The sequence below is a fragment of the Cryptotermes secundus genome, unplaced genomic scaffold, assembly GCF_002891405.2.
Source record: "Cryptotermes secundus unplaced genomic scaffold, Csec_1.0 scaffold593, whole genome shotgun sequence".
NCBI classification, from domain to species: Eukaryota; Metazoa; Arthropoda; class Insecta; order Blattodea; family Kalotermitidae; genus Cryptotermes; species Cryptotermes secundus.
In genome coordinates, this window is record NW_019739960.1 from 631,564 (window position 1) to 652,809 (window position 21,246).

At 44.1% G+C, this 21,246-nt stretch overlaps 1 protein-coding gene across 1 annotated transcript in view; it reads left to right on the forward strand.

The window, feature by feature from the left end:
- Window positions 1-21,246, forward strand: part of LOC111872183 (out at first protein) — a 220,603-nt gene that overhangs the window by 134,968 nt on the left and 64,389 nt on the right. The window contains exon 4 of the mRNA XM_023865810.2: window positions 2,288-2,471. Coding sequence (XP_023721578.1) covers window positions 2,288-2,471 — 184 coding nt within the window. The remainder of the gene's footprint in view (window positions 1-2,287; window positions 2,472-21,246) is intronic.

A 21,246-nucleotide genomic window follows, 5' to 3' on the forward strand; every position in this document is an offset into this window, starting at 1 on the left:
CTAGTGCCATGGCCAAGAAAATGTGGATCTATACATCCACTCCCCCATACGCCTTCATGGCGTAGTGTTTAATCGGTTAAGCACAAAGACAACTATCTTTTTTACATCTACAAATTAGGAGCCGGGATAGTGATGGATTACGGGCTGGACGACCGGGGTTAGATTCCCGGCAGGGACAAGAGTGGTTTCTCTGTCTCTACCCCTGGAGGGTAGCGCAGCAGGGGAGTGAAGGTGTACCTCCCGATACGTCTTCGTGGCTTGATGCTTAGCTGATGAATTAATTAAGCGTAGGGTCGACTTTTTTTTTTTCCTTGGCACTACAGCCCCAGTGGGCCTAGGCCTACCTCCATGAACTTCTCCGTTCACTTCGGTTTTTCTAGATCTTACACATTCGGTAGGACTCCTAGGGCGAGTGATCAGCTCGTCGCAAGGCCTCTACCTGTACACAAGCACAGAAAAACGCACACACACAAACTAAACATCCATGCCCTGAGTGGGATTCGAACCCACGATCCCGGTATCCAAGCGAGCGAAGACAGTACATGCCTTAGACCGCTCGTCTACCGTGACGGGCCTTTACATTTACTTCAACAAGTTAGTTTTAGAGTCCGTATATGTAAGCATCTTAGCATCTAAATTCAGTCAAAGTAGAAAGTTTCGGAGTGAAATACAGAATTTGTCTTGCAAAGGGAGACCGGAGGATGTTTTTCAGTTCACTGTCTTCTTCTGCTGTGTCCGTCTTCCTTTTCCTTAAATTAGCTGGACTGAATCCAGAGAAGTTGCCATCCTTTGTGGATTGGACCTTCTGACCTTTTCCGATACAGAAATCACGTACAAACTATAACTTAAACATTTTCTCATCCCTTCACGTAATAACGATACTTTTATAAAGGATGCTGATGAAGTCGCTAATTCATTGAAATAAGAACTTAGAATTTTTGGGGGGGAAATGATTGATAAGCAGTGCACAGGATTGTAGTTATGTAAGCCAGAAACCAGAGAAGAGTTCGATATACAATTTCACAAGACTGTACCTGCCGACAGATCGATTCATGATATGCAAAATGCTCGTGATGGATGCTATGTCTTACACTGGCGTCATTGGATACTGAGTATTATCCAGTACCATTAGTAAGGTATTGTTGAATATACTACGTAACCTGAGCCGGGATAGCCCAGTCGGTATAGCAACTGGCAACGGGCTCGACGACCAGGGGTCAGAGTTCGAGTCTCGGTGAGGGTAACAACTTTCACTTCTCCATGTCGTCCAGACCGGCTCTGGGACCCATCCAGCCTCCTATCCAGCGGGTACCGGGGCTAACGCGGCCTGTGCGTGAAGCTGACCACTCACCAACTAGTGCCGAGGTCAAGAAAGCGTAAATCTACCTACATCCACTCCCCCATACGTCTTCTTGGCATAGTGCTTAATTATTTAAGCAGAGGAAAAACTGTAGCTTACCATATATTCAACGTTTTCGCGTACTTTAGGTTGCTTTAATGTGACAAGAAAGGTATTTCAACTATGAGTATTAAAGAATTAAATACTGGAGAAAATTACGTGACGGAAAGCCGTATAATATGTTAACGTCTATAAAATTAAGAAAGGAAGGTTAATTGGTCGGGACATTTCATTTAGTAGCTTGAATCCAATAGCTCAAGGGGATCATACGGATTTGATACAGATTTGATTGGTTCAGGATGGTGTGCAGTGTGGACACGCAACAAGCCCTGAGCTCCATAAAGTAGAAGGAATGTTATTAATAGCTGAGCGTCTGTTTCTGTGCTGTAGTTTGTTGGTTTATTTTTAAGGAAAGCTGAAGCATTCATTACGCGTAGGCATGGTTGGCTGTAGTGATTGGCTACAGGATTCTGTTCCTGGCAGGAACAGGCCACCACGTCCAGAAAAGTTCTGGGGCCCACCAAGTCTCTCCTGTCTACCGGGGTTGTTCATGTAGCCGGAGCGTGTAGCTGATATCACGCCGAAGTTAAGAATTAATGGAGGAGTGTTTTCTTTCTTCCTGCATCCTGTTCTGAGAGTCAGGCTGCTTTCATGCCTCTGTTTGGTGCCAGTGTCTGGAATGCGTATCTCCATTTCGTCCTTACAAAGGAAAGTTTCATTATGCCGCGACTTATGTCTTAAATATGTTCATTATGTTGTGAAGCCATGTATAGCTGACCCATGTGTGTGCTGTGCGGGTGGTTGAGTGGATACATTCGTATGAATATCAGTTGAACACATACCTAAGCCCTTGTAAAAACCTAATTCGATGTAATTTGAAACCAACAGAAAAACCCGGGAACGATCCGAACTCCAGAGGAAGACAGGGGAAGAGAGAATTTCACAATGGACCTATTTGTGAACGCAGGGAAGTCTGGAGTCATATCTCGTCACATCTCCAGCCTGTGCGGCGAGGCAACAGATGCCACCTACACGAGGGAGGCAGATATCAAGATGTGGGCTGCGCAGCCTGGTAAGTGCGAAGGACAAACAAATGTATGGCGTCAGTAAGAATATCTTTCATGTTGCGTGACATGAGGCGTTACATTGTCGTTAGAAGGGTACTAGATGCTATTTTCAACATGCTACAGGAACCAGAATCGCAAAGTTGCCCGCTCATGGCATGATGTGACCTTAAATATGTCTGAGTCAACAGTGTTTATTTAAGTTCCAGTGTAATTCCCGCCGAAAAGCCTGTTTTCTGTGTCCCCCTCCCCCGTCGGTGCTAGCGGTTACTATTTCACTTACTAGAAGTGGCACAGAATATTTTTTTTATTTTCTCAGAACTGAAAGGAATTAGTGTCATTTTCAATATTTTCCATTGGTGTTCTGTGGTCAGCGTTCCTGGCTACAGATCCAGAGGTCCGGGTTCGATTCCCGACGCTACCAGATTTTTTCTGAGAAGTAGTGTGTCTGGAACGGAGCCCACTCAGCCTCGTGATGATAATTGAGGAGCTATTTCAAAGAAATAGCGGCTCCGGTCTAGAAAACCGAAATTAACGGCCGTCGGGATTCGTTGCGCTGACCACGCGACACCCTCTATCCGCAAAAGTTGGCACTAAACTTCGCCGTCGAGCGGCGGTCGCTCGGTCGCTATAGTTCGCTTGTGGACTAAAATCACGGAGTTTCTTTTGTTTGTTATGCTGTTTTAAATGGATAATTCTGTGTACAGACATTTGTTGGGCCCGAGGCTGTCGCATTGGTTTCTATGCAAAGTTGCTGCTTGCTTGTCTTATTATTCGAGCTTGAAGATTAAGGCGACACGTTCCTCCCGAAACGTCAGCTGACTTTCAGTGGACTACACGGCGTTACGTTCCACAAGATATAATTCTCCATAACCATCTCTTGTCAGAAGCTCAAATCCTACATATGAAACCGGTGGTTCTGACTTTGTCAGCCAGCATGATCTTCTAACGAAACATTCAGGGCTTCGTTAGGTGTATGGGACTGCCATAAGGGGCTTCTCTCCCCATTTTGGCACCGTGCCTTTAGGGTGGGAACCCGTCCGGCCAGGAATGTGCCCTCCCGGATCAGCCTCGCTTTGGAAACCGTAACGTTGCCCTGTACAAGGGCGGATCGTCACGAAGTAAAAGGCTGCAGACATTTCTTGGGACTCGAGCTGAGGCAGCGGCCTAGACTAGACGCTGAATTGGCATTGTTTCCATAAATAAGCTAGTTAACTTCGGCCTAAACTTGTTGGATGAAGATGAGTTTTGTACCATGTTAATTGGGCTCTTGATGGCCAGTTAGTAAAGTTAGTTAACTGTTTATAATTTATTCAGAGCGAAACAGCGAGTTACCGTTTCCTCACAACCTCACGTAGAACACTTCAGTCGTGAATCCTCACCGTCCTGGTTTCTCTTCGGTCCTGAGATCTTATGACCTCGACCTGACCTATTTCGAAAACAGTTAATCCCATTGCCCTAAAACCTTGGAATCTTCGGTAAATCATCGCTGCTGCCACCTGGCACCTATGTTGGTAAACGTCAGTTGCTGCCGAGCCTAATCAGCGAATATAAGAAGGCAACCGAGTTTCACCGGGGGTAGCAGGGAATGGGATGAACTTGTAGAAGTTGGTGAACCCATTGTTCTCTGCTACTGGTGGCAGTTGGTTCTGTTACAGTCCTATACGCAGGGGGTTATAATATAGTGTGTTTAATAAATTTGTTTAGCTGTTAGCTCGAAATAAACAAAAGAGAGCCGCGATAGCTCAGTCGGTATAGCGACGGGCTTAGGACTGAACATCGTGGGTTCGATTCCCGGTAGTGTAATCTAAATGGATGGCCGCGTTTTTTTTTTGTTTCATTTACGTAGGCGGCCAGTTATTTTGAATTGCTTCCCAGCATATATGTACTCGTATTTCAGAGCAGTATGAAGTTAGTTGAAATTACTTTTATATTTCTGTTTTAGCTGTGGAATTGTTGTTTGTATCCTTGACATTTACGAGTATGTATGCATGTATTCATAATACGTTTAACGACGTTTAGTATCTGAGATTAGATCCACATAGCCTTGAATTGCAGGACGTATAGTAGTGAACAAGAAATGATGTGGAAGGAAGTTTTCGTGGATGAACTTAGATCCTGTCTGGGTTTGCCTAACCTCAGGATAGCCGTTCTCCGGGCCGAGGTTTGGACCCAGGACGTCTGGAATACGAGGCAGAAATGCTTCCCACTCATCGACGACGATCAGTTTGTAACCGTGGTAAAAGTGGAGGGTGTGTTGTAAAACGACCTTTAATGACACATTTTCCTATTCGTTATGTCCTTGAATATGTCTATAAGTTCTGTATTGAATATTGATTACACAGTTCGAGTACTGTACACGCTGGACTTTTACATTAATAATGCAGACTGCAACTTCCGCTTTGCTGCGGACCTGATATAAAAAGCGTATATTACCAAATCGAATAACAGTTCTGATAGAACATGTTGACCTAGAATGTTTAACTGTTTACATTGTACCCATTTTTCATGCTGCGGTCCTCGTTTCTAGGCATAACCGTTGCGAAATAAAATTACTGTCCTGATAAAGTTGTTATCTCTCTTTGTTATTGCTGATGTTTAAACTAATGTGGGGTTTTTATACGCGAGCATAATGCGCCTCCCCTCTGTGTTTTATGTGCTAGCTTTGTTCACTGACGTTGCTGTTTTGTTAGGGATGTCAGGTCATATCGATAAATCGATACAATGTCAGGAAGAAAAAATTTCCATAGACCTATCGATAGAGATTCAGCGTAATGTGTTAATAAGAACGACAATTGCCAATGAAAATTATATATATTATTATATTATTATTATTATTTATTATACTGCAATTGGGTTTTAGCCCGGTGGCAGTAGTACACAATAGGACACAACAGGCAAGTAACACACATTACACTAAGTGACAACACGTTCAAACAAAACACAACAATAAGGACATCCTACCACAGTGAGTACAAACCAAATACGATTAACAACTACAACAATTACAGAGAAATACAAACAACTGCAACAAATACAACAACAACAAGGACATCCTACCACAATGAATACAAACCAAATACGACTTACATAATGTTATGAGCGGCTTTAACCGTTAAGAGCACAATGTTGCCACATGCTCTAATTTTCAAGATCTCTGCATGTTGCTTATGATTCTCATAAGGAACAGCTGTTACTTCCATAATAGCTGATGCACAATAGATCACTGTAGGTCGCGGTGCAAGGGCCGAGAAGGCCCATTTCATAATGACTGGGATAGCTCAGTCGGTATAAAGGCGGGCTACAGAATGGGCGGCCGGGGTTCAGTTCAGGTAAGGCACGGTACTTTTATTTATTCCCCAGCGTCCATACTGACACTGGGGCTTACCCAGCCTCGGGCTACGGAATGGGCGCCCGGGGTTCAGTTCAGGTAGGGGCACGGTACTTTTATTTATTCCGCAGCGTCCATACTGACTCTGGGGCTTACCCAGCCTCCTATCAAATGAGTATGGATGCTCTTTCCCAGGGGGTAATGCAGCCGGAGCGCAAAACTGACAAGTCACCTCCATCTAGATCCGAGGTCAAGAATGATGGCGCTCTACCTCCACTCCCCCCCCCAAGACTTCATGGCATACAGCTTAATTAATTAAGCACAAGGACAGCTTTACTTTTAATACGTTAACCGATTTTACTTTGTAATGCTACAGAGTGCTGTTCTGTTTTACGAACTGAATTTGCAGACATTATTTAGATGATAATAAGGCCTGTGTTAATTGTATGGGTAAGGTAAATAAGAAAAAGGTAAAGCTATTCCTGCAACAGGTTATGGAGGCCCATAGGGTTGTTAGACGTCAAGGCTTCCACATTATGTAGATATTTGGCTCATAGATGACGGTGAGATTGTCAGCCTGCCGCCCTTTACCTATAGAAAGATTCCTGGTACCTTCCGGCTTGTAGTATAGTGCCTCAACCAAGTACGTTATCGCGTGCCACAATTATATAGGTAAGAAATGTTTAAATCGCCCTAAACTAAGGATGCTGTAGCGGGATGAATATTTCTGATATCGACACAGATTTCGTTCTCTTTCTTCAGAGCATTGTGAAGCCATTAAGCGCTGTGTGCAGTAAAATGAAGCATGTCAGTGCAGCAGATACGAGAGACTTGCTTTGGAATATAAAAGAGATTGGGGAAGAGTCTGCAGCAATAAGTAGCGAAGATTCGTGTTCAGTGGGTTGAGACTACTTAGCTGAGTGCGCCGAACTGTAAATTTCGTTTTGAAGAATACAACTTTCCCTCTTCCATCATGGATGGCAGGACAGCTTGATATAGTTCGTATTCACATCTGTCTCGAGCGTCTGGGGAACGGCTTCGAAATGTAGTTACGCTATGAACGTAGCCCACAGCAAGCAATCCCCCTCATATAATGGAAAGGTGCTGCTGTAGAGGGAACACGTTTGTTTAGCAGTTTTTCATCTCGATCCTCTTCCTTCCAACCGCGAATCTTATTTAGTCCTTTGAGTCCTAAAGTTCACGTAAATAATATTTAAAAATTCAGTTCCTACCTCGCAGAAAACGCAGCATCTCCGTTACGAAGACAAGTTGGCCAATGATGTTTAGGGAAAGAGTGTTTTTTAATCACGTATTACCATTATTTAAAGGTAAGGTAAACGTAAAATTGTCCCTGAGCTTAATTAATCAAGTACTATGCCATAAAGACATGAGGGAGTGGAAGTGTACATCCACCATTCTTGACCTCAGCACTAGCTGGAGGTGAGTGGTCAGCTTCACGCCCCGGCCTCTTAATCCTCTGGGAAAAGACCCGGTATCCATCGGATAGGAGTCTGGGTGGGCCACAGGACCGGTCTGGACGGTACGGAAGGAAGGAAAACTCCCCTATTGGTATTCGAACCTGATCCGTCCGGCTCGTAGTCCGTTGCTATACCGACTGAGCTGTCGCAGCTCTACATAGGACTGATGTGAATCAAACTTAAGACTAACCCACCATCTAACAGTGTATACGCAGCACCAAACATCGTCGAAATTCGTCGATTGATTTCGGAGATGAAACATGCGGACGGACGGAAACAGTTTCCTCAGAAGCCTACATTTGAAGAACGCATACAAATGTCAACGTACTTGGCGTAGTACAGAATGTCGAGGTACTTACATTTCTGAAGTCCACGAGCTGCGTAATCAGCGTCCCGTCAGATCGCTGGAACTCCAGAGTCACCGAGTCCTCACTCACATTCGCAGTGATCGTTTCTTGAAGGACATCACCACTCTGATTCACCAGTTGCCAATAATATTTAAACGGGTAGAAGCACTTTTATTTATCTTTGCCTGGAACTCTTCCAAAATTTGGCGAAACCCAAATCTTTGGAAGTGCGAGTTTCAAATGAACATTGCAGTCATGAAGCCCAGAAAATGGAGACAGAAGGCTCTTCTGAAATGATAGTAACGTTCTGCAAAATTGTACGGTGTCACATACAAGGAGACTAATCATCATTGTCACGGCATGAGAACCTCCAGTCATGCAAATTGGGAGCAGGTGAAGTTCGACTGATGCTTACAAATATTCGGTTCAGAATGTTTTCGTTTGGAGTGTGCCCTCTGAAAATTGTACCTTAAAGTGTATAGAACTACAGTTTAAATGCTATTTTGTAAGGCTGTGAAACTCGGTCTCTCAAAGAATATTTGATTCAGAAATTTGCTTAAAGAAAATCACTATAATTTTTACGGTTAACCAGATATTAGGATGACAACATAAGCCGGGTGAAACTGGCGGGGCGTGTGGCAGATTACAAACATATATGAAGTTCTTATTGTAAAACCTGAAGTAACGAGACGAATTCGAAAATGTCGGCGTAGTTGTGGCGATATAACTGAAATCTATTTTAAACAAGTAGGAGTGGCAGAGTGTAAAACGGATCTGTTGGGCTGAGGATAGGGACCAGTGTCGAGGCCTTGTGAACACGGTAATAAGCCTTCGGGTTTCATGAACTCTGTGAATTTCACGACCAGCGGAGCTACTATCATCATCTCAAGGACGGCGAGGTTGTGTACCAAAGCACTGCAGTCTTTTCGGTGAGTTATCTCACAGTGTTCGGCACGCACTGCGGAGGTCATGTACAGTGCAATAAGGTAGGATGTGTTTGTGATTGATTTATTAATTAATATCCCGATCGGTCGTGATATTAAACAATGCTGTTTCACCTAATTGACTTAAGCTTGTGGCATGTATTCAGGAGGTTACTGGGACACTGGCTTTTACTCTTTCTACTTGTTTTCTTCGCTCCACTTCATCTCATGTCTTCTTTCTTCCTCATCCTGCCCCTTCTCCTTTTACCCATTCGTCTTTCTGTTTGATGTCCTGACCCGCACAATGGTGTGATCAGAGTCTGGAAGAGTGAATTGCGACAAAAATGATTTTGCGAGGAATCAGCCCGAACATCTGTTATGTTCGCAGATTATTTCAGCTCTTCTCAGCGTCTTCAGCAAGGCAAAGTTGTCCGTTTGCTTAATTAATTAATCCGTATGCCATGAAGACATAGAGGAACTGAGGTATAGCTCCACCGTTCTTGGCCTTGGTGTAAGATGGAGGTAGGTGGTCAGCTTTTCGCCCCGACCGGGAAAGAGCCCCCGGTACCCATTGTATAGGAGGCTGGATGGGCCCGAATGCAACTGTGGACACTGTAGAGTGGAGGGAAATTTTTTGCCTCCACCCTTAATCGAACTCCAGCCGTCCAGGCCATAGCCCTGACGCTGTAAATAAAAGGCGGTTTGCAGTTCATATCTACCGCTGTGAAATGTAGCTACGGCTGTCCTGGGCCAGAGCATGCCAACCGCCGTGTCTTACCTGACATCGCGTCGCTTTGTTGGCACTAACTTCGCCGACAAGCAGCGGTCGCTCGGTCGGTATAGTTCGCTTGCGGACTAAAACCACGGAGTTTTTGTTTTGTTTTGTTCTGGTCCTCATAGATGTTACGTCGCGTCCCAGTGTATGTAGGCCTACATTGGCTGAGAAACTCAGATCTCGAAGTCAGACAAGTCTGATGGTGTGAAGTGTGTAAGGAAGGAGAGAAGTAAGAAAAAGGGTAAAGCTATCCCTATAACAGGCCGTGAAGGCCCACAGGGTTGTGAGATGTCGAGGCCCCCACATTTTCTAGACAGTCGGCTCACGAATGGTGGTAAGGTTGTGAGCGCTACACGCCGGCAGCCCTTTACCCCCCCTCCCCCCGGAAAATTCCTTGGTTGCAGTTTAGAGGCTTTAGAAATTGAGTTTGTCCCATTGTATACCCATCAATTCGATTTCCTTAGTAACGGGTTTGGAACTCACGAATTTCACTTTTAAGGTTAGAAGTTCCTGCAGTACCAAGCTGCCGTTTTTACAGTTTCAGCGGATTTTTTGGTAAATAATGTACGTAAAAACTTCCTTTGAATCTCGATTGTACGGAAAATTCACCCAAAATATTTCCGGACTTTGTAGTTCGTATAATATTCCAACAGATGTCACATGCAGCCAGACAGACATTTTTGTAAAGGTCGAGATTTTCGACGCATGTCACTTAACGGATTACGTATTGTTCTGTCTAGAGCTGGGACTAGTCGACAAAGGCGAGCTGTTCCTTGGGGAGTCTGTTGGATATGTTTGATCTGCAGCTGCATAAAATATATACCCTTTATTGATGTACTCATGGATACAGGGAGCTGTCTGCCGTGCCCACTTCCCGCATGTCAGGCTTTATCCGACATGGAGTTAGCAAACTTCACAATCAGGTAGTTATGACGTGGGTTTATCGTACCTTAGCGTCGGCAGGTCTTGGCCAAGTGTCTGAATACTGTTACAAGTAGCCTTACAATTGAGAGTGTTGTTGTAGATCTTGTTACACCTCAGTGCCCTTCACTGTGCACTGTACCTTGTGCGTGACATATAGGCGAGTTTTTGGATATGATGATTGAATTTGTTGACACCTCATACACTCCACTCGAAAGTACTGGGAGTTATAGTGCTATCGCTATTCCCACACTTTACAGGTTACTGTTACACACATTAGTGTCCTCAGTCTGTTATACTCTTCACTAGTCGTTTCCTGGCAACGGATTCAAAACAGTCTCATTCTAACTTCAAATCACATATGAAGTCTTCTTTGCATAGCCCAATTCCTTTCTTGTTATTATTCTCAATCACCTTCGACTCTCGACGCTTTCAATTCTCTGCTGAAGGGCATCAACTTCACTGCGCTCACTCGCTGAACTGAACTCTGTCGGTTGAGTCATATAGCCTTAGAACGGACCCACAGAGAACTCCGATTTCAACACCTAGGCTATTGCTGCGTGAGGTTACAGCTTACGTGCTTACTCAATGATAAAAATTAGAATACACAAAACTATTTTTTCCTGTGGTTCTGTATGGTGTGAAACTTGGTCTCTAACATTAAGGGAAGAACGTAGACTGATGATGTTTGAGAGCAGAGTGCTGAGGAGAATATTTGGACCAATGAGAGATGAAGTCGCCGGAGGTCGGAGAAAACTGCATAATAAGGAGCTTCGTAACTTGTACTGTTCGCCAAGTATAATTAGAATGATCAAATCGAGGAGGATGAGATAGGCAGGGCATGTAACACGAATGGAGACGAACAGGAATGCAGGTAGGATATTGGTTGGAAAGCCAGAAGGGAAGAGGCCACTAGGAAGACCAAAACGTAGGTGGGTGAATAATATTAAAATGGATGATCTTCGAGACTTGGGATGGGGTTTTATATATTGGATTGACTTAGCTCAGGATAGGGCCCAGTGGAGGGCTCTTGTGAACACGGTGATGAACCTTCGGGTTCCATAAAATGCTGGGAAGTTCCTGAGTAGCTGCGCAAGTGGCAGCTTCTCAAGAAGACCTCAGCTCGATGAAGTCAATTAGTTAGGCCGAGGAGTCGGGGATCTAATCCCAGCAGGATGTTTTTCGTTTCTCCACAATGCCAAGAACTGCTCTGGCGCCCGCCCGTCTCCTATCTGATGGACATCCGATGTCATTTCCCCGGAGGTGCGGCGGACAAGACGTGAAGTCGGCCATAAACCTCCGTCTAGTGGCGAAGATAAGAATATGTGGAGATGTGTCTCCACTCCCGTGTACGTCTTGACGCCGTGCCTACCTAAATAAGCATAGAAACAGCCTTTCCTCCTACCTTTTTTTTTATTACGGTGTTCCAACTTCCGTAGAATTGTACAGAATTCAATTGAGTTTAAATTAAACTTTTCATCCATATCTCTGAAATGCGGTCTCTGGGGCCAATTTAGCTAACGCTTTGTGTTGGTGGTTTCAGAAAGACTGAATACGCAAAACTTTCAAGCGGCCCCACTCGCTGCTTCGGCGGCGTTATTTTCCTGTGCTGTGTAGTCGTATCTGCAATCTATCATCTGCTTTTGGCACTTGTATAAGGGAAACACTATCTATCATTGGGAAAATAAATTGGCGTCACGTCTGCTTCAAGTCATGCAACATTGGTTCCACGTCTCTGTCTGGATTCTGCAGTATACATATATGCCTAACAACATCTCACTTACACTTTAAGCAGAATTAACCATTAATGCCATCACACTTAATTTCCTTAACTCTTCTAAAGTGCTATAGTTACTATGTATACCAACTGCCTTAACATAAAAACTCTGAATTTTTGCCCACGCACTGTGTTTGCGTGTTTCGTATGGTCTCAAAGTAAACAGCTACTATTTCCTTCAGCCCAGCAGTTGATCTCTCCCCCTGATTCTGCTGGTTTCACGCATTGCCTGCTTTTCGAATCTGCGGATGGAGGCGATATATTCACCCGAAACGTCGAGTTTATTCCAAACTATACTCCGTTAGAACCCACAAGACCGTACTCTTCGTAGTCACAGCCGTGAGAACCTCAGAACCAAGGGAATGCGGTATGTTTTCGGTGAGGTAGGAACGGTGTTGCTAAAAATGCATTTTGGTGGATTTTCGGTTTCAGAGTTCTAATGAGGGCATTCGGAGCACAGGAATCAAGTTATGTACACACTGGCGTCTTGCCTTTTGAAGCTCCTTGTATTTGAAGATGACGCAAACAGTTGAGGAACTGAGAACTCGGAACCTTTACTTGTGTCAGTATTGCACATTGAGCTCCGTCTGATGAACTCAATTCTGGATTGAAAGCTCATTAGTAAGAAGGGTATTTTAATTCTGTCTAATAGGAATTAACTTTTCTGTGAATTAATGTTGTTAGTTTTTGCTAACGTCTCGACATTCCAACGTTTAAGCCTGATTTAGTTTTTATAGCGAGCAAAAACACTAATGAGCAGGCTGTTAATACAAGGTATGATTTATTATGTAGGAGCAGTTTTTCTTGCGTAATAAATTTGTACAGTGCATAGCATCCAAATGCAAAACGCGACGATATACGTTCAAGCTATGAAGTGCAACAACGCGACACTGCTTGGTGCGGGAAGTTTCTTAAAGTTGAAAAGCACACTGGTTACTATGCTTACTCGATTTCCGGAGGAGGGGAAGGAGTGAATTTTCTCTACGCCACAGCGTCCAGACCGGCTTTGGGCCCACCCAGCCTCCTACCCAGTGAATACCGGAAGGTGTTTCCCCGAGGGTAAAGCGGCAGGGGCGTGAAGCTGACCGCTCAAGATCAAGAATGGTGGAACTGTTACCTGCACTCGCTCATACGTCTTCATGGCGTGGTGCGTAATTAAGTAATCACAGGAGCAACTTCACCTTTAACTTTAATGGATATTGTACATATTCCCAGCTCTAACCACAAAGTGTATTTATGTGCTTCACATGTGTGTCAGAAGCAGTCAGTTATGTCCGGAAGCTCCTGCCACTGGCTGCCTCGACACAGGTTCTCACGATATTCATCCGTCTTGAAGGAGATGCAGTGATGGATCCAAAGCTTCATGTGCAGGCTTCCCAATATGGATTCAACAGAATTAAGCTCTCTTGCTGCAGAAGAACAACTACGTGTACCAGTCGTAAGTTTGTGTCTGGCCTAAACTGTTGTCACCAAAAGCTTGCTTCAACATTTGGTGCGTTTCTGCAGCGGTTTTTCCAAGTTTAAAACAAAACTTTATAGAGACACGCTGCTCCTTTAGGTCAGTCATCGCAAAACCGCAAACACAACAGTGGAAATACATTCACCAACAGTAAACCCAACCACTCAGCTCGCCGCCGCTTGCCACACACATTCAAGAAGGGTGTGTGAGGAGACACCTAGCGGTATTTCGATGTACTCATAACCATTCGCGCGCAAAATTCAAATTTTGGGGACTTTTAATTGCACCACGTATTTCTCATTACAGATTGTATAATTTGTCATTAAGCAGAAAATCAAATTTCATCGGCCCTTAAGTCAAGTCACTATTTCTAACCGTTCTAACGTCTTCGCTCTCGTGCTAGCCTTATCAGAAGGATGAACGAGCGAATCGTAGGAACCCCGTCTTCCCCAAAATGGATCGTCTTACACTTCATGACTTTCCCTTGTCAGCTCCTCTTCTGCTATTCTTTCGAACCTGTCTGTCGACAGTGGCAGTCTTGCCGTGGCACACTCTCTTATGCAGTGCTTTAGAGCATACAGTATTTTCTAAACTTTGGACGAAAAGCGCTATTGACCTCAGGGTGAATGTTTATACATGTGCAGTCCATTCATTTGAAACATGTGTAGGATATATGTGATACGTCAGCAGTCTTGCGAGGTTCCATTTTTCCAAGATGGCGATTTTTATTGCCTTTTGGTGATTCTGTAATGTGATGTCGTGTGGTCTGATAATCGTGATCGGCATTTCGGAGGCACGTGCTTCCTCCTCCTCCAGGGTGAAAGAGTAAGCCGAGCATGGAGAAATGCGTGGCACAGGGGAATCCCAGGACCAGTGCTGAGCACAAACCAATTGGAGAAGGTGGCATTAGCGAGTCACATGGGGAGGGGAGGGTGGGAAAGAGATGATGAACAAGAATTTAAATGAAATGGAGAAATTAAAATAATTTTTTTTATTGAAGTAATTAAGAATAAGATTAGATCGTAGCAATGGATTTCAGATGTCGAAACGAGAGAAATGAAGAATAGAAACCGTTATGAAAAATGAACTTAATGACAAGTAGCAGAAGTAAAATTAAAATACACGTTGGAAGCGACGTGCCGTATTATACACTGCTACAACCAAGAAGAGTGTAACCCTCCACGATATGTGTATATTTAAATCCTGTTTGCTGCGTGCCATACACACTCATAAGACAACTCAGTATTGCATGTCTATTGATTCACGCTTCGGTGTATTTCCAACGACACTTTTTTATTGCTAGTGGGTTGGGACTAATCCCTTGTACTGCGGCCACTTCTGGCCTATTTTACCAGCCCCAGATGATAGGTGAAGGTGATTGTGGAGCAATTGGCGGAATGAAGATTGGCAAGGGAAACCGAAGTACTCGGAGAAAACCTGCCCCAACGCCACTTTGTCCACCACAAATCCCACTTGACCAGACCCGGGATCGAACCCTGGCCGCCGCCGTGGGAAGCCAGCGACTAATCGTTTGAGCTATGGCGCGGCTTTCAACGACACTTACTAATTGTTTACTCTGTGGTTGGTGCTTTAGCATTCACAAAGTCTCCCTTGTACCCACCCGCACAGTGTCTTTGCGTGTTTCTATGATTATGAGAATAAGATTAATTAGCTGATTGGTCTTTGCAAAGGAGTCGCACGTGTTTCGAATCTTTTTCATCATGAAGTGGAATTACATTATATGTTGGTCTTTGTATCGTAGACGCTGGATTTTCTAATAGGAACTGAATTTTTAAGCATTATTTAGATGAAGTTAATGTTTTTAAGGATATATAGCCAATCAGTATCGTGTTTATATTTTAAATGTCAGTAACGTATAGGCCTATGTAGTATCTCTGTCGCATTCTTACTGTGTTGCAACTGTGTATTTTTGCAGCAATAGAAATATCGCAGAAATGCCAGTAGACCATTTTGGGAGCTTTCGAAGCCAATCACAGTACATAGAGTTACATCTGCTTTTTTAACATGGGCGGCATCGAGAAATGATTCAGAGTAAAATTACAGATCTCAATAAGTTCTTGTTCATGTCATGTTCACTTTTCCCCGCAAGACTCGTGTTTGAGGTAACGGAAAAAGTTCTGCCAGAACATCATACTAGGGACTGTATTTGAACTGTACGAACCAAAACTAAATTCGGCCAGCAACTGCCAGTATCGACCCACTATACTGCATTTAATCTAAATCCATCTACTACTGTCGGAGATTATACATATGGACAGCGAGGCCGCTCCATTATGCATTTATTTCACCTGTTTGATAAGTAACGCTTACAAAGAACGTCATGTGTAGAAATATAAATCTAAGTAGTAAAGGCCTCTGTCGGGGCGGTGCTGAGTGGCCTGTCACGTCACCCGCTTCTGTGCCCCTAAATGCCGTAGGAATTATTCAGATTACAGTTAAATTTTGCTACGTTTAAAGCGAAGAATCATGAGAATAAGCCTGCCACGTCTGTTCCATCGCATGTTACAAGCAGGGAGCCTCCAGGAAGTACGTAATACAATTAGGCCACAACCTCTTCCGTATCCTTTCCAATTATCCGTCTATCTACGATGTGCTCTGACAGCATCGTAACCACCACCTCCAAAAGGACCCACATAAGCGTATATGAATAGAATGAATTGTGTTATGCAGCAAAGAATGTCTCCATTCTCTCGTTGGGCAGGCATTGTGTTGCTTTCATTACTTCTTGTTAAAGTGGACACTGTATATTTGCTGCAGCCACACATCCTCACTGCAGCTTGTCGTCATAAGGTCTGATTCCTCGTACACTTTAGCACTTCCCAAATTTGTTTCTGCCGCCCTTGTTCGGTCGTTCCTACAGTTTTATGGGCAACAACAGAAGACTGTAACCTAGAAGGAACGACATCGTTTAATGCGGGGTCGTTACCATGGCGACGGCTCGAGAGTAAAGATTGCTGTAAAGGTCATTGTCGTCCATCTTGGATTCACCTAAGAGAACTTTTCGTTTTCTAGCGGTAATTCCTATGAGGCTATTAACTTAGTGGGTCAAACTTTGTCTTGAATTACACTTGGTTTCAAGCTTAGAGGCGTCTCTCCATCCACAAGTTAGAATGTTGAAGTCACTGTGCTGTGAGAGAACTTCTAAGAGAAGCGAATGGACTTCCGTTTCCTGTTCTTGAGGCTTTTTTATTTTTCTTACAATCTGCTTAACACTCCGCCGGATATGTTTAGTGAAAGTTTGTTTGGTTTCCGCTAGAGGGGAGGGAATTGATGTTAATTCGAAGGATACTTTGAGAGAGACAGACCCAAACGGGCGTGAAGTTCATCTGAACGACATTTAAATTTTCAGAAAGAAACATTAATCTCCATTAGAGAAACTAGTCAGTTGTGCTGTAATCGCTCCTTGATCTGAGAACCATACAAAACACGTAGAATCTATGTAAGCAAGGTACAGAGTGTTAATTTAAAAGAGACGCTGCATATAATTTACTCCTTTGTTTTAAAGATTAAAGTAATGCGTGATGTAGCGTCATTTAAAATGATTACTGAAAATGTAGCGGGAAAGTTTTACATTTCCCATTCTAGCTACTGTTTCCACGGGCAACCTTTATATTCATCCATTCGTATATCTTATAGCCCTCGAGCGTGACTTTGATATCGCGGTTTTACTGCAAATGCACGCTGTGTAATTGGAAAAAATCTGAAAAGATAGGTTGTTAGAATAAGTGTAATAACGGTAGTGTAGAAGTACCTTTTTTAAGTAGATATCGGTACCAGTACCGTGTGGCGATGTTATAGTGCCGATTGAAACATCAGCTGCTATTGCTGTCATCTTCTGGCCCGATTGTAAGTAACTGAGATTAGTATTGCATCGCGTTTCCATGGAAGTGACGTCATGAGAGGCCAACAAACATTGCCACTTAGACTGAGTATATATGTGCGAGTTGGAGTGACTCACGACGGGAGTGTGTTTGAATATTGGTTTCATTCACCACTCGGAACTACACTTTACAGTTGACTGTCACACACAGAGTAGTTTCCTCAGTCTCTTACAGTCTCCACTAGCCGTTTCCCGGCAACGGCTTCTGCTGAGAGAGATTCTTCAGCTTCCCGCAATCAGGTCCTCTTGTCACAGCCGCCCGTGCAGAACTCTTTTGTCAACTGACAAGTCAACTAACTGGGTCCCGGTCTGGCGGCCATTGACACCAACCTCCTAGTCTTCTCTTCATAGGCTGAGTCTCAGCTGAACTCTCACTCACCAACCAGGTACTTCACGTAATTTCTTTCAGCTGAACTGCCAACAGCTCAAACCAAACATCTCGGCACGGACCACATAGAAAACACCATAGCCAGTCGCTATACCGACTGAGCTATCCCGGCTCCTTTGCGGAGGTAAGCGGTCAAGGTCTACTCTGATGTACTATTAGTGAGATTCCTTGAAGAACTTCGAAAGATACTACAAACCTTCGGGATAGTTGGTGCACAATTTGAGATACGAAACTTGGCCCGCCGAATTGAAGCAGGGCTGCCAATAGCTGTCGCTACATTCTGTGGGTAAATAACAGAACATTGTTGGTCATATGTGCACAAGATTTGAGGCTCTCAATGCGGTGGTTATGGAGAGTACTATCTTATGGGATATAAAGCCTTGTAGTGCGTTGAAAGTCAATTGACATTTCGGAGGAACGTACTCCGAAACGTCGGTTGACTTTTAACTGGGTGCACGGCGTTACATCCCAGAAGACAGTACCCTTTAAGATTATCGTAATACCTAGGCAATTTCATTATGTGAATACAATTTATTTTTAGAAGAATCGTGACCAAAGAACATGCGCTTTCGCTGGTGGAATGTAAGAGATGTTTTCAAGGCTTTTCTGATTCTCACCAGCGCTGCATTGTGTAGCAGCCCGGCTCTCAGCGTCCGGTATTTGTAAATTGTGTGCCGATTTACGGCAACAGTATTCGGTTTTCCACAAACCATTGCTAAACTGAGAACGGTGAGGCTTAGGGAGCAAAACAGAAACGCAGTTTATCATCCGCTTCTCCGTTTCACGCCGGATAACTTTGCGAAACCTGAGACTCAGCTCTCCAACAACCACTGTAGTTATTGTCATCATTGTATCATTGTATTACAGCTCTCCAGTACTTCGTACGTTTTGTTCTCTTCCAATTTATACAATGAACTAACATAAAGCCCCTTTGAAATCCCAGCGGGAAGTAGTTCCTGTTGCTGCGCTGTACTTCCTTCAGTGCGACACACTCTTACACATGGCAGGGATTCTGAGATGACTGATTTACCCTACGACCGAAGTTGAAGAGTTACGAAAAGGAAGAGACATGCTAAGATGATGCGCTTGCGAGATTAGCAGTATTACTAAGCTGGCGCTGCTTCCTAGAGGCACGCCACGAATTTTTTAGCGAAATCGTAACACCGACTCAGCAAACCCGCCAGTGACGCCTACTGCTGTCATCTTCTGCTTCTGTTCCTAACTACTCAGTAACATACATGATGAACATTTCCTCGGTAGACTCAGTGGATGGGTACACTACATATGTACGTATGTACTACCCAGAAAAAGGAGTAATGGTTGCTGTTTTCGTACACATTCGATTTGAAATCTGTTCAGTGGTTCTGTAATGGATCTGCTCTACTCGCGAAATGTCAGACATGCATTCAGTGGACATTCTCGGGAATCACGTCACCTCAACGCAGAATTCCATCTCAGAAATTATTCACTAAACTTCACCAGCATCTGAGCTCCATGGGCGTTAGATCGCGAAAGGCCTCGGTCTGTTGGAACTCCCGATATGGAAGTTCACGTACTGAGAAGAGCTGAAGAAGATCCCGGAACAGTATTTTTCGGAAAATAACCATTGTTTATTTTGAATCATAGGAAATCCTGAATGCAATTTGTGAGCAAAGAAGCGGAGTGTTGAAATGATAATGCTGGTGTTAGCATATGTTTGGTTAATAAACTGCGCGGCAATCACGAGCTTGCTTAACGCCTCGGTAAACATCCATCTCAGTTTTTTTTTATCAAGGCAGGAACGTGAAAATACAGCAGATGACTTAATACATGCTCAGTTTAATTTGCAAGTGCTATATGTTCGCTCCCTCCTGTAAGAACAGGCCTGCCTCAGATATCCTAACAAATTCTTCCAAGCATATCCACACCCATTTCCAGCGCTTGTGCGACCTTTGGCGTAATGCGTACATGCGCGGCAAACTTATCGGAGTTCCATAACGAGCACCCAAGGGGGTTAGGTCAGGTTACTGTGGGGGCCATAAGACTGGGTAACAACGGCCAGTCCGTTTCTCCTGATAGAGTTGGCCGTTTGGGGCACGCGGTATCGTAGTTGGTTCAGCTGGAAGGTAGCGGATTCGAGTCCCGATGAGGTTGATTTTTTTCTGTTGGCCTAATCCTTCCAGCCGCACTATGGCCCTCGGATCGACTCAGCCTCTAACAGAAAGGAGTACCAGGAATCTTCCTGGGGGTAAAGGGCGGCCTGCGCGTAAGGTTGACAACCTTACCGCCATCTGTGAGCCGATTGTCTAGGGAAAATGTGGGAGCCTCCACGCCTCACAGCCCTATGGGCTTTAATGACCTGTAATAGGGATAGCTTTTTACGTTTAACTTTATAGTTGGCCGTTTAGGTTATCAGACCAGCACGCTTCCAGTGGATAAATATTTCATACCTACAAAAGAATAAGTCTGTGATGTATGACAGCGTGAGAGTTGTGGCCAGTTCGCGTTGTTTCCAGATATTCGGTTCTCGAGTTATGTGATAGAGCAAAGAAATACCATTTGTCAAATTGTAGAAAACGTATGACTTGAAAACATAGAACATAAAGTGTGCCATTTTACCCTACAACTTTCGTTATGTGGAAAGTGTCCGTTAATTATGTCCGATTTGAATTGAGATAGAAATGTCTTGACAAACTTGAGCTTCCCAATATCAAATTTCTTGGAAGTCTGTTAAACGAGTCACGAGGTATTATTACATATGCACAGGCAGGCAGGCAAAAACTTGGCGATAGTAGTAGGCGAATTTGTGCAACGTTTCCTTGCGAACGCGGCAGTTGTGTCCCAGATCTTTTCGACGAACCATAAAGTTAGAATTTTGCGTGTGTGTACCCGGGATAGCTCAGTCAGTATAGCGGCGGGCTACTGGGTGGACCGCCGGGTTTCGAATCCCGGCAGGGGCAAGAGAGCTGTCTCTACTCTCACGGCGTCCAGACCGGCTCTGGGCCCACCCCTCCGCCTGTCCAATGTGTACCAGAGGTAAAACTGACCACTCAGCACCGTCTGCTGCCGAGGCCAAGAATGGTGGAGCTGTACCTGCACTCCCCCATACGTCTTCATGGCATGGTGTTTAATTAAACACAGGAACAACTTAACTAAATTACTGTTCGGCGTCAAACTGTAGGGACAAAGTCATAAATGTAATTATGAAAGCGGGACATTTAGGGTGGCTGCAGAACAAAGGATGCAAAGTCTTTCAAACCTGCGGATATCGTTATGTCTGAAAATCGGCAAAGTAGGAAGCTGTGCAGAAGGCAGATCAAAGAGTAGACCCTGTGCATGTGCCGTGCATTCAGCATCGTTTCATTTTGATCTGTCTATCCCGCAAACTGCAGCGCCAAGCACTTGCTTTGTATATATGCAAGTACCATTGTTTGGTGTAGACCTTGTTAATCAAGAAACTATTCGTTGTGTCTCGTATCTTGGACGTCCTACTTCCATTCGTGC